The sequence below is a fragment of the Suricata suricatta genome, chromosome 11 (genome assembly GCF_006229205.1).
Source record: "Suricata suricatta isolate VVHF042 chromosome 11, meerkat_22Aug2017_6uvM2_HiC, whole genome shotgun sequence".
Classification (NCBI taxonomy): Eukaryota; Metazoa; Chordata; class Mammalia; order Carnivora; family Herpestidae; genus Suricata; species Suricata suricatta.
The window spans coordinates 486642-499488 of record NC_043710.1 but is presented as its reverse complement, the minus strand read 5'-3'; the positions used below and the strand labels follow the sequence as shown (position 1 = coordinate 499488).

Sequence of the window (12847 nt, the reverse complement as noted above, 5' to 3'; positions counted from 1 at the left end):
GGAGAGGCCAGCGGGGATATTCTGGGGGCCAGACGGGGCAGACTCAGAGAGCCCCTGACCCTGACCATCAAGTGCGCCATGCGTGCACGCACGGATGCACACACACGCGCGGTGGGGGACCCCTCCCTGTGCCCCTCGCTGCTCGCCCCTCAGTTGCTCTGCCTACGTGTGGCCCCTTCCTGGCCTCTGTGAGGACTGGTGCCCGTTCCCCCCAACTCCCGTTTGAGGCAGGCGGGCGATGTGCTTGCTGGCTTTGTTCATCGTGGGGTTCGGGGTTGGCGGCCGGCAGGGGCCAAGAGAAAGGCTGTTCTGTGGATGTGTGGCGTGCTGCCCAGGCCTGACTGTAGGATGGGGACAGGATGCTCATTAGGGACCAACAGAAACGCAGGGGTTCCACACAATGACCTTTTGTCATTGGGAACAGTGTGGTCTGGACAGAGCGTGATCATTCCTGGCCGCCGCTGCTGCCGCGGTCTTGAGCCTGAGCCCCCGCTCCCCGCCCCCAGTCCCCTGGGAGGACTCCAGGTGGCTTGGGCAGGGCAGGGGCGCTGCAAGGAGAGCTCCCGGGGGGAGGGGGGGGAGCTGCCACACAGTGACGACACAGTGTGCAGGTCATGTGCTAACAGGCCAAGCCGGGCCTGTAGTGCTGCCGGCAGCCCCAGGATGGCACCGCCTGGCGGAGGGGGCTCTGAGGTGGGGGTGTGGGGGCGGGGCCGGGGTGCGTGACCAGGCCTCAGGCCCTGCCCCTGCTTGCAGAGCCCATCTGCGCTGTTGGCCACGGCGTCGCCGCCCTCTGCTGCGCCACCAACGAGGACCGGTCGTGGGTGTTCCAGGGTTACAGCGTCACGGGGGTGAGTGCGGTGCGGGGAGGGTCTTGAGCCGAGCCATAGACTGGCATCAGACACCCACATCTGCGCTTGGAGGCAGGGGGACTGTCCTCTAGCAAGGGTGACTGATGGTCACGTGCCCAGACCAGGCTTACAGGTCTCCATCCCCAGGCTGTGGTGCTGCTTGTGTGCCCCTCCCCGCCCCTCCCCTGCTGACCTCCAGGATGGCCCCCAGGGCACAGGCACAAGCTCTGGAGTGGGGCGGGGCTTTGAGTGTGTGTGTCTATGGGGGGGTGACTTTGGGAAACCTGGGAAGGAGCGGGGGCCAGCGCCTCGCTTCTGTGCCTGTCCTGTGCACAGCATTCTTCATGTCTAGGAAGTGCCCGGAGTGAGGGGGAGGCCTGGGCGGACAGGAGGCCGGAGGGAGGGGCCAGACTTCGAGGACTGCGGCCCGACTGCGTGGGTCTGCGTGGGCCTGGCCAGTGGTGCGGCCGGGCTTGGGGGTGGGGGAGAGCCGCAGAGACACCTCGGTGTGCGGCCCTGGGCTCTGCCTGTTGCCCAGCCTGCCTCTTCACTGGCTCATGCGCCCTGGTGCCACGGAGGGGTGACCGTGGCCTTGTAGCCTCAGCCCCTGGAGCGGGAGGGCAGACTCCTGGCACAGGGTGCACAGCCCCCTTCCCACGGGAGGCCCTGGTGCCCCTGCTTGATTTGGATCTCCCTGACTGGGGTGGCCCCCTGTGCCCCCACAGCCGTCCGTGCACGAGCTCGTCAGGGCACCTGGCTTCGCTCGCCTGCCCCTCATCGTGGAGGACTTCGTGAAGGACGCGGGCGCCAGCTTCAGTGGTGAGCCGGGCAGGGCACACCGCGCAGGGGCTGCGGCTGGGCCCTGATGGGGTTGGGGGGCCCAGTCCGCCCTGGGCTGCCTGGAGCTCGGGCCCCTGCAAGGGAAGAGGGCGAGCCTGGCGCGTGGCACTGCCTGAGGCCCGCACTCTTGGGGCCCCTGCAGCCAGCGAGCCTGACGCCGTGCATGTGGTGCTGGACCGCCACCTTGTCACGGGCCAGAACGCCAACTCCACAGTCCCGGCCGTGCAGAATCTGCTCTTCCTGTGCGGCAGCCGGTGAGGGGCCGGGGACGACGTGGGTGGGCAGGGGTGGGGGGACACCGGGGACAGGGTGCAGGTGGATGGGGGCCGGGGCCGCAGGCGGAGTGCAGGAGGACGGGGTGGGCGGGCTCCTGGCTCCTGACCCCTGGCCTGGCCTGGCCTGTCCTGCAGGAAGTGAGATGCCTTGGTGCCCAGCCTGCCAGTGGACGCCGCCTCCTCAGGTCTCCGGACCCCTGCCTCTGTGACCGCCCCTGAGAGTGACTTTCCAGGCCCCTGCCTGACCCTGTGGGATTGAGGCCTCCAGGAATGAGCCCTGAGGGGCGTTTTCGTTGGAGCAGAGGGAGGGCTGAGGGCTGACGGGTGGTCTCTGAGAATTCCAAGTGGGCGGAGCACAGAGAGCTGGTCTGAGTCCGCCATGCAGGTCTTGATGTGGGGTCTCAGCCCCTGGGGTCTTCCTGGGCGCTGGGTGGTGGGCCTCTCACCCTTCCTGCCCTGTCCGCCCAGGCTGAGCCTCTCCAGGACGCCAGGGTCCCGTCTTGTGAGGTGACAGTGTTGGGGGGCTGTGCTCCAGCTGGCTGGGGCCGCCTCAGCACTGCTCGCTTGGGTACAAACCCCTGGCCCCTGACAGGCTGGGGCTGAAGGAGCCGCCCTAATTGTAATCCTTGCCTGGCGTGTGGTTTCAAATTGTGATGGTGACACTCTGCGAGGCCAGGGTAGACCTTGGGGCAGGTGTCACCATGTCCTCTCAGAACTGATGGAAATGTGCTTACTTCAGAGTATGGCACTGCTCGCCCACAGTGCTGCCCGGGTGGCCTCCGGGCTTGCAGAGTAGAAGGGACAGGAGCATAGGCCCTGCCTGGCAGGAGGCCTTGCGTGTGGCCGGCCTTTGCTGGGGATGCCCTCTCCCCGTGCGTCCGGATCACCCTCTGGTCTCCTCGGGGTGCCTGGCCCAGCCTGCGGCCTGCGGTGGGACTTCCCGGTGCTGCTCGGGCCTTCTCTTGGGTCCCACCCCGCCCTTCCCCTCCCCTCCCCATCTGGGCCCAGCTCTGCGTCCAGCCCCTCGGGATGGAGCAGGAGGAAGGAAACAAGGCACCACCGGGTCTTAGGCCGCCTCTTCCAGTGCAGTGGGCCATGCTGAGAGGCTCCCTCCTCTGGGGCGTATGCCGGGAGCACTGTCCCGGGAGCTCCTGACCCCATTGCCCTGCTCTGTGCACACCGCGGCTGGCCGGCTCCGTCCGGGGCCTCGGTCCTGCTCCACGGATCATGCCTCGTGGGTATCATCTGCGTGAGCTACTCAGAGCTGTGCTTTGGAGTTTCGGATCCAGGTGCTGGGTGGGCCCTGCCGAGTGCCCCACACAGCTGTTCCCTGGGTGGCCGCTGTGGCTTAGCCCTCTGTTTGCCAGGTCCAGGGTGTGGGGTGGGGGGCACCTCCAGGCTTCGAGAAGTGCAGGAGCCCCCTGAATGGGGCAGGGTGTGGGTGCGGGCGACCCCACAATGCCTAGGACTTTAAAACAGACCCTGACATCTGCCTACGAGAAATAATCTCAGAAGCAATGCATAAGTATCTGTAGCAGCATTTTTCACAATAACAAACGTTTTAAACAAATTGTAGTTTTCTCAGCTACATATGTTTTTAAGTTTGCTTATTTTGAGAGCAAGTGCGAGTGGGGAAGATGCAGAGTCCCAAGCAGATTCCAGGCACAGAGCCTGACACGGGGCTCGAACCCACGAACTGCAGGATCATGAGCTGAGCAGAAACCAAGGCTGGATGCTTAACCAGCCCCACCCAGGCGCCCCACCCTGAGTATTGTCACTACCAGTGTTAATGTCACCGTGGTGGAGTATTGGCCACAAAAAGGAATGAAGCTCTGATAACGTCCAGGCTGAACCCTGAGGACACGCAAAGCAGCCAGACCTCGAGGGCCACGTGTGCGAGTCCATTCACACGAAGTACCCAGAGATCCAAAGTACGGTTATTTGTGGGTGGGAGGAGGGGGCCAGGGAACAGGACCCCGCTTTTCAGGGCGGTGGAAGCATTCTGACTCGTGGTCTGCAGGGTCGGAGTACGGACGTCACTGGCCTGTATGTTGAGGGTGGGGGTTGGGTGGGTGACCAGTCTTCATTGTACCTAGTCTCACACACAGACCCGAGGCCCCTCATCAGGATTGGGGACAGAGATTCCAAGTCCTAGGGCGCAGCCTCGTGACCAGCTTGGAGGGGGAGGCCTGGCCCCAGCTGGCCTGTCAGCCCAGGGCTGGGATGAGCCCGGGCATAGAGCCACCGTTCTGACCCCCAACAGCCCCCACACAGTGACCTGCCTGGTCCCACACCCCTAGGGTGGTTTTCCGAGTCAGCTGGACCCGCTGGGGCCGGGCTCGCACAGCTGAGGTGACGCAGCCCACAGTGGGCCCCATGTTCAGAAACCTCCCTTGGGGAGGTGGCCAGGGAGCCATCCTGGAACCAACACCAAGCCCTGATGCCTGGCCCCCTGCAGTATCCCTGTAGAAAGCTGCGGGGAACGGCAGTTGGGGGCTCCCAGGGAGAAGGGGGCACTGGCCTTCCGGCTGGCCCCGAGCGGGCCCCAGGGCTGTCTCAGCAGGTCTGTCCCTGGCACCTGGCTGTGTCTGTATGGGCCTGGAGTGGTCAGCTAGGCACCCTCCCTGCCTGGAAGGCAGATGGGCAGCCTGTGACCCTATCTTGACCTGTTACTGGGAAGCCTCTTGTGCCTGTTCTGAAGGGACGGTAGGGCTCCCCTGTGGACCCCATCACCGCCCCCAACAGGGGTTAGCACGTTGGGGACTGCACAGGTGGAGGTGTCCATTTGACGCGGTGCCACACGGCACTCAGGGCTAGGACCTGACAGTGCATACCAAACTGTCCCGGGTGTGGCCCCATGGGAACTGAGGCAGCAGGGGTGCCCCTAGGTGGCCCCACCCTCTGGGCCTCCCAGGTCGCCGCCCAGGGTGGGGTCGTGGCCAAGGTGAGGGCCTGTAATGGCCTGGTCGCCTCAGCTGGACTCGGGTGGCAGCCAGAGGCTGGGGCAGCGGTGCCGAGTGAACAGGACGCAGCCAGACTTCGAACCGGAGCAAGAGCAGTGGTCTCGTTAATGGGTTAGGCGACACGTCACATAAACTCTATGATCCCTCCCGGCTCCAGTCGGCAAAACACGCACAACGCATCGCGAGGCCTACGCGCTCTGCCCTGGTCAGGCGGCCCAGATCCGCGGTCCGGCCTCGGCGCTGCGCTATTTTCCGTTCTCTGCGCTGAACATGCGTTCCTAGAAGGGGACAGCGTGTGAGAGTAGCCAGGAAAGGCCCCCAGCACTCTGCCTTCGGCACAGGAAGGAGGTGGGCCTCCAACAGGGCTGTGCCAGAGGCCACCGCCCAGGCTGCCAGGGGAGCTGACGCCCCCCGAGTCCCCAGGAGGTCCCAGCGGAAGTCCCGGTGCTGCCCGACCCACGACTCGCCCAGGGCGCTCACCTTCAGCACCCGCTCCAGCTTCACGGCGTCAGCCGCGAACTTGCGGATCCCGTCCGACAGCTTCTCCACGGCCATCTGGTCCTCGTTGTGCAGCCAGCGGAAGGCGGCCTCGTCCAGGTGCACCTGCTCCAGCTCGCTGGCCTGGGCTGGGAGGACAGGTGTCACCCCGGGCCACCCCGGGCCATGGTTCCTCGGCACCCGCCCACACCCCCCCCACGACTGGTCCCTGGAGATATGGGCTGGACACAGACCACGCCCTGGGCTGTGCCCGGCCCCGCTGTGACCAGGGAGGGGTGGCCTTACCCGCCTTGGCCGACAGCACAGGAACCAGCTTGCTGTTGTCCTTGAGCAGCTCCCCCAGCAGCTTGGGCGAGATGGTGAGGAAGTCGCAGCCCGCCAGCGCCTTGATCTCGCCGGTGTTGCGGAAGGAGGCGCCCATGACGATGGTCTTGTAGCCAAACTTCTTGTAGTAGTTGTAGATCTTGGTGACGCTCTTCACCCCTGCGGCGACACGCGCCATGTTCCCGAGCGTCCTCCCTGCCGCGCCGCCACCCCTGCGACCCCGCCACACCGTCGCCCCAGTGCTCCCAGGGGCGGCTCACCGGGGTCCTCCAGGGGCTCATAGGACTTCTTGTCTGTGTTGGCCACGTGCCAGTCGAGGATGCGGCCCACGAAGGGGGAGATGAGCGTCACCCCTGCCTCCGCGCAGGCCACGGCCTGGGCGAAGGAGAAGAGCAGCGTCATGTTGCAGTGGATCCCGTGCTGCTCCTCCAGCTCCCTGAGGGGACAGGGCAGCGTGAGCCCCACGGCGCCATCGCCCACCTCTGACCTGGGAAGATGCTGGGAAGGGGCGGCCCCTCCCTTCTCAGCAGGGCTCTCCCTGGCTAGTGGGGGATGGGTGACAAACCCACATTTCCAAACAGGGACAAAGGCAAGACAGGTCTCCTGGGAGCCACAGGAGGCCTCCCTGGCCCAGGCATGCACATCTGCACCTAGGACCCTGGTGCTGCGCCACCTCCCAGAGCTGGTGGGGCCCGGACACCGTGGACTCACCTGACCACAATACCGTCCTGCCCTCTGTCCCCCCCTGCCCCGCCTCCCTGCGTCACCACCCACCAGGATGTCCTGGGGTTGACCCCTGAGATAGGCCCACGCACAGCACGCTGCCTCCTGCGTCCCCGCAGCTCAGGCTGGCCCGCAGGACGTGCCTCGCGACGCCAGGCCCGCCTGTGACCGCCACCTCGGCGACACCCAGCAGCAAGTGCAGTGCGGTTTTGGAAGCGGCCAGGGGGGTGCTGTGGGAGGTTAATTTACCAAAAGTGTGAGACAGAAGCAGACACTTTGGGGGAAACGGTCTGGGAACAGAGGACTCACGAAGGACAGGACTGTCCCAACTAACACTGACGTGGCAAAAGACAAAACTGCAGAAGAAACCAGACAGACTTGGCAGAGCACGCTGCGGTCTACACAGCTAGTCCTCAAGAGGACTCCGGCCTGATGTGCACGGGGCTCTGTCTGCACAGCAAGTTCCTAGCTGCGTATGGGCGCCGTCTGGCATCGGCACGGCCCCGGGCTCCGCTGGCTTAGCCAAGGCGCCCACGTGCTCACCGTGCTGCCAAGGGAGGTTTTGAGCCTTGTGGTACCATGTGGATCGGACATGGGGTGCCTGGGGGGCTCAGTCGGTTGAGCGTCCGACTTCGGCTCAGGTCATGATAGGGCGTAGGGCGGTTTGTGACTTCAGGCCCCGCGTCGGGCCCTGTGCTGACGGCTCAGAGCCTGGAGCTGCTTCGGATTCTGTGTCTCCCTCGCCCTCTGCCCCTCCCCCGCTCATGCTCTGTCTCTCAAAAAAAAGAAAAAGAGTGGCGTGGACACATCTCAGCCCCGTTCTGCCCCGGGCCTCGGTCCTCGCGAGCGAGCGCTGGAGGCGGCGCCCGAGACCCCGCGTTCGCAGCCTCCCGTGCGGGTCCGCTTGAGTGTCGGTCTCTTGTCGGCCTGGCCGTGCTGCCCGATTGACCCGCTGGAGGCCTCAGGACCCCTGCCGGAGCAGCGAGCTGCTGAGCGGAGCAGCTGATGTGGTGTCAAGAATAATTTCTAGGATTCTCAAAAAATTTCCCAAACACCGTTGACAGACATAGCAAGTATCAACATACACAGGAAAAAGGTAGGACCACAGAGTGTACAGCCAGTGGGACACGGGGACCGTACTCCCACAAGTGAGTCCCCACGACATACAGCACGTGTCCACTCAAAAGCGAATGGACACACAGACTGTGGTGTAGACACGAGGGAGTATTAGCCTTAACAGGGACGCAGCCCTGACACACGCCGCCACTCGGGTGAACCTCGAAAACGTGCCACGTGAGGGAAGCCGGACACAAAAGGCCACGTGTTCTGATCCCGTTGACGGGAGACTCGCGGAGCAGGCAGAGCCCCAGAGACCGAGCAGGTGAGCGGCCTGCAGCCCCATCGTGCGGAGACGCCCTGGCGGCACGGACGCTCGGGGCAGAGTCCCGTCAGTCCCGCTCAGCACATCCGGGACACTGACGGTCTGCTCTTCACGGAAGCCCAGGGCCTCGCTTCTCTCTGGACGCGGCCACCCCGCACCCCGCACCGGGCTGAGGGGCGGGCTTGCCCTCCTCGGACCCGGCAGAGGCCCCTTCGCTGCGGATACTCACTTTCCGGCCTGAATCCCTTCCCAGGTGGACGACAGCTTTATAAGGACCCGGTCCTTGCTGATCCCGGCTTCCTGGTAGAGCTCGATGAGGCGCCTGGCCCGGGTCACCATGGCGTCCTTGTCAAAGGACAACCTAGGACGGCAAAGGGGCTCTTGACAAAGAGCAGCCTGGCCTCACGGTGCCCCCAGAAAGGAGCGGAGCGGCTCGGAGCCCTGTGTCCCCCTCCCCCCTGCATGGGGTCTACACCTAACAAGGGACGTGAGTCACTGAGCTGGGAGCGCCGGCCAGCGCTCTGCGGAGAGGGGCGGACCACGCGGCTCTACGGACCCCGGCCCCGTCCACCCGGGCCTTCACCTGGCATCTACTTCTGTGGATACGCGGCCCGGAATCTTCTTTAATATTTCTGCTCCAAACAACACAAAAAGCTTATCGATAGCATTTTTAATCTGTTCCTCCTGTGACCTGAAATTCAAGGAAAACAATTAGTTCAAAAGCTTGTTAGTTTTAAGCACACAGGATCCTACAAAACAAACTGTTTCCTTTGCAAATTCCTTCCCCTTCATCTTCCTTTTTTTTTTAATGTTTATTTTTTTGAGAGAGAGGGGGAGAAAGCAGGAGAGCAGGAATGGGGGAGGGGCACAGAGAGAGAGAGAGAGGGAGGGAGGGAGAGAGAGAATCCCAAGCAGGTTCCGCACTGTCAGCGCAGAGCCCGATACAGGGGATCGTGACCCGAGCTGAAATCAACGGTCAGACGCTTAACTAACTGACCCCCACCCCAGGCGCACCTTGTCTTTCTTTTCTTAAAAAAAAAACACAAACCCCCAAAACCCAAGGAAAACACCACCCCTCCCCCACAACTGTGGTAAAATGCACACAGTAGACCAGGCTCCATCGTAACCGCGTCTACGCGCCCGGCTCGGAGTTCTTCCCAATCCCAAACCGAATCGCTGCACCCCGTGGCCCTTGCCCTCCCCCGGAAGTGGCCTGGCCGGCGAGCCCAGCACACACAGAGGAAAATCTCCAGCCCGTGCCCCGCGGGCGAGGACCCGGGATCGCTAGGGGCACCGCCTGGTCGCCCAGTGCCGGAAGCACCAAGGCCTTGGGGACGCAATGAGGCGAAAGAGCGCGAGGAGGGGGGGAAACGGTGGCTAAGCAGGGCCCTGCCTGCTGGAGGCCGGGGCAGAGCGCAAGCACCGCACCCGCGGCCGCCAGGACCCACGCGTCCCTGCAGGCACCCCCTCGGCACCCGATGAACTTAAAGTGACATCAGGAAGCGGAACATGGAGGGGGAGGAGCAGGGACAGACAGTAAATGGGCCCCAGGGAACGTTCTAGGAGGTTCTGCGCCTCCAGGACTGGATCATGGGGACAGCTGCACCACTGAATGTATTTACCAGAACACAGTGAACTGTGCACTTGGTGACTCTCACTCTAGTAACGCTGCTGAAAGATAAAATGACAGAAGGCAGGTCACCACAGAAGGGGAGGGAGGGACCTGCGGGGCGCTGCACCTGACTGGGGTGCTCACAGGGGCCCACGCTCCTGTAAACCGGACACGCACCGTAGCTGCAGCTGCCTCCGTGTAATAACATTCTGATAAAGTTGAGAAAAACAAACACAAAAACCCAGGTTGCGGAGTCTAAGAGGTTCCAGAAGGAAATGCAGCGCGCCCCCCAAGCTCACCCGCCCAGCCTCTTGCCGTAGGCGATGGCCTCGTCCAGCAGCGCCTCGTAGGCTGGCATCTGCGCCGCGGCCAGGATCAGGGAGGGGTTGGTGGTGGCATCCTGCGGCTTGTACTCCTCGATGGCTGGGAGATGACCGGAGAGCAGGGGTGAGTGGGGGGCTTGTTTCCCGGCCCCGCGCCCCACCCCGCACAGGAGGCCGGAGCCACGCACGGTAATTAAACAGCCACTGAGCTTAAGGCCAGAGAGCAAATGTAAACGTGCCCCCGGGAGGGCTGCTGAGGGGGGGCGGAGGCGCTGGAAGCAGCTGGAAAGGCCCTTCCCGACGCCAAGCCAGGGCGAGCAGGCGCGCAGCGGCCTCCGCGGTCACGGTCAACGGCTGCTCGCTTTCTTCGTTCCACGGCTCTCCTTTCTTTTACCGCCCGCCACCCTGGTTTTCTCTTCGTAACCAAGCCAGGACTGATGAGAAACCAAGGGGGCTGAGCCTGGAGCCTCGCTGACCAGACGGGCCAGCAGGGCGAGTGTGGGCGAGCAGGGCCGGCCGCCAGCTCCCCCGCCACACTGCTGCCTCCGGAGGGCTGGCTGGTGCAGTAAACCGACTGGACGACCGAAAAGCAGTATTTTCAAATTCCCTCTGATGACAAAACTCCAGAGACGGAGAAGAGAACAGACTGGGGGCTGCCAGGGGCAGGGAAGGCGCTCGGCTCTCGGGCACAAGGGACATCTCGGTTCTAACAATCCAGGGGCCCAGAGTGTACACGTGTTATAAAGTCACTGCGGGCAATGCTGCTCCACACCCCTGACAGGTTTGAAGCTGGCGACCAGTGAGCCACGCCCGCCACTGTGCTCGCGCCAACTTCCTGGTCCCAACATCAAGCTGTGGTCACATAACATGTCACCTCTGGCGGACAGCAGGCGAAGTATTCATGGGATTCTATGGGCTAATTTCACAACTTCCTGTGAGTCTAGATTTCAAAATTGTAAGTTAAGAAGTGCTCTGGGTGGTGTTTATGCAAGTGTGTCAAAATTCATGGAGGAATGCACTGAAATGGTGCCTTTTGTTACATAAAACAGGTCTTGATAAGGCTGACTTTCAACAAACTTAAGAACAAAACCAACAGCTATCTTGAGTCAGCATGTGGGCGTCAGGGTCCAGGGAGCCTTCAACTGAATGTGAAACTTGGGAGGGGGGGGCTGTTCAGTAAAGAGCATCCAGGGCTTCATGTTTTCAGAGAGGTGAATGACCCCCCCCAACTCCTGCCAGAATTAAGGCCCTCACTTCACAAAATGACCACAAAACCGAGTGCTCAGTTTACAACTATGTAATCTTTATGGATATATGTTATTAACTAATGTATTTTTATAAAGTTGCTAATATTCATTAAAAATAAAAAATTGTGGGGCGCCTGGGTGGCTCAGTCGGTTGAGCGTCCGACTTCAGCTCAGGTCATGGTCTCATGGGAATGAGTTTAAGCCCCGCATCGGGTTCCATCGGGTTCCGTGCTGACAGCTCAGAGCCTGGAGCCGGTTTCAGATTCTGTGTCTCCTTTCTCCTCCTCCCCCGCTCACTCTGTCTCTCTCTCCCTCTCAAAAATAAATAAACATCAAAAAATACATGGTTTAGATTTTTTAAATCTCGGGTTTAGATTTTTAAAAATTTTAATGTTTATTTTTGAAAGTGATAGAGTGAAAGCAAGTGGGGAAGGGAGGGAGGGAGGGGGAGAGAGAGAAAGAGAGGGAGAGAATCAGAAGCAGGTTCCAGGCTCTGAGCTGTCAGCATGGAGCCCCACATGGGGCTCAAACCCGCGAACCGAGAGATCGTGACCTGAGCCAAAGTCAGATGATCAACCGACTGAGCCCCCCACGCACCCTGAGACATTTCTTTTTTTATTATTATTGCGGACACAGAGAATCTCAAGTCGGTTCATTCAGTTAAGTGTCCAAATCTTGATTTCAGCTCAGGCAGTGATCTCACGGCTCGTGAGTTCGAGCCCCGAGTCAGGCTCTGCGCTGACACTGCGGAGCCTGTGTGGGATTCTCTCTCCCTCTCTCTCTCTCTGCCTGTCCCCTACTTGCGTTCGATCCCTCTCTCTCTCAAAAATAAATAAGCATTAAAAAAAAAAAAAAAAAGGGCAGCCAAATGTGCACATTCACTCTCCTGGATAAACAATCCTCTTACTCAGAGTAAGCGACGAGGAATCCAGGCCTGTTTGTCAGGTCACCATGAGAAAGCAGAAAAGAAAGGAAGTCACTCTGTATTGTGTACTCCGCCACACTCGTCCTAAGGCGCGTTTCATGATTTTCCCGAAACTCTTGTTTGTTAGGCTGGGCACGGGGAGGACAGAGCGCTAAGGATTAACGGTATACTCCTTCCTTACACTCTGTATTTCCCCTGCTGTCTCTGGTGAACACAATTCAAACCCCGGAAAACCTAAATTTTAACAGCAGGACAACCTTTGCTCTCCTCAGAGCACTGAGCTTTACCCACGAGGTGCCGCGGCCCGGGGTTGTGGATGTCCCCGCAGGGGGACACCAGCCACAGTCCCCTGCGGCTATGGCTGTCCCCGGACAGGGGTGGGAAGATGTGCAACAGGAGATTGCAAAAGCTGATGGTGTCATTCCCGGCTTCTGGGCTTTCTGGGCCCAGAACTGACTCAAGTTCCTGCTCAGCAGGCCAACCTGTGCTGTATGAACCTGCACCGTGTGGACAAGGGATCCAGGTGGAAACCAGGTCGGGTCCACCGTGAATTTCTTCCTCAGCATGGAGCCTTGAAAGCCCTTCCGGGCTTCCCAACAGCTCGGAGGGAGCCCCCTGCCCACCCCAGCCCGCCGCGCTCTCCACAGCTCCCCTCAGCCCCTGCGCTCCCTCCTCACCCACCGGCATCAGCCCTCACCCCTACGGGACACCCTATCTCGGGCCCCTGGTCCCCCCCACCACGCCGGACCCGCGCCCCCAGGACCCCCGATCCCCCAGTCCCTGCGCCCCGCCCCGCCAGTCCTGTGCCCTCCGGGCCGCGCCCCGAGGACCCCCCTCCCCTGGTCCCTGATCCCTCCCCACGCCGGGCCCGCGCCCCCCCAGAAC

General features: G+C 61.7%; 2 protein-coding genes across 3 annotated transcripts in view; one reads left to right on the top strand and one right to left on the bottom strand.

Annotated features, from left to right (window-relative positions):
• Positions 1-3554, top strand: part of GATD1 (glutamine amidotransferase like class 1 domain containing 1) — a 10902-nt gene extending 7348 nt beyond the window's left edge. Inside the window, exons 4-7 of one of the 2 annotated variants that reach the window (XM_029914805.1) lie at positions 757-851; positions 1577-1670; positions 1834-1945; positions 2102-3554. In XM_029914805.1, coding sequence (XP_029770665.1) covers positions 757-851; positions 1577-1670; positions 1834-1945; positions 2102-2108 — 308 coding nt within the window. In that variant the 3' untranslated portion in view covers positions 2109-3554. Of the gene's footprint in view, positions 1-756; positions 852-1576; positions 1671-1833; positions 1950-2101 lie in introns of those variants that run through there. The other variant, XM_029914806.1, reaches the window with a different exon arrangement.
• Positions 3555-5004: 1450 nt separating this feature from the next.
• The window catches only part of TALDO1 (transaldolase 1), an 8478-nt gene continuing 635 nt past the window's right edge, over positions 5005-12847 (bottom strand). Inside the window, exons 2-9 of the mRNA XM_029957174.1 lie at positions 12250-12459; positions 9767-10133; positions 8439-8546; positions 8085-8216; positions 6012-6187; positions 5713-5910; positions 5410-5555; positions 5005-5207 (exon numbers count right to left, since the gene is read on the bottom strand). Of these exons, the coding sequence (XP_029813034.1) occupies positions 5175-5207; positions 5410-5555; positions 5713-5910; positions 6012-6187; positions 8085-8216; positions 8439-8546; positions 9767-10133; positions 12250-12459 (1370 nt within the window). The 3' untranslated portion in view covers positions 5005-5174. The remainder of the gene's footprint in view (positions 5208-5409; positions 5556-5712; positions 5911-6011; positions 6188-8084; positions 8217-8438; positions 8547-9766; positions 10134-12249; positions 12460-12847) is intronic.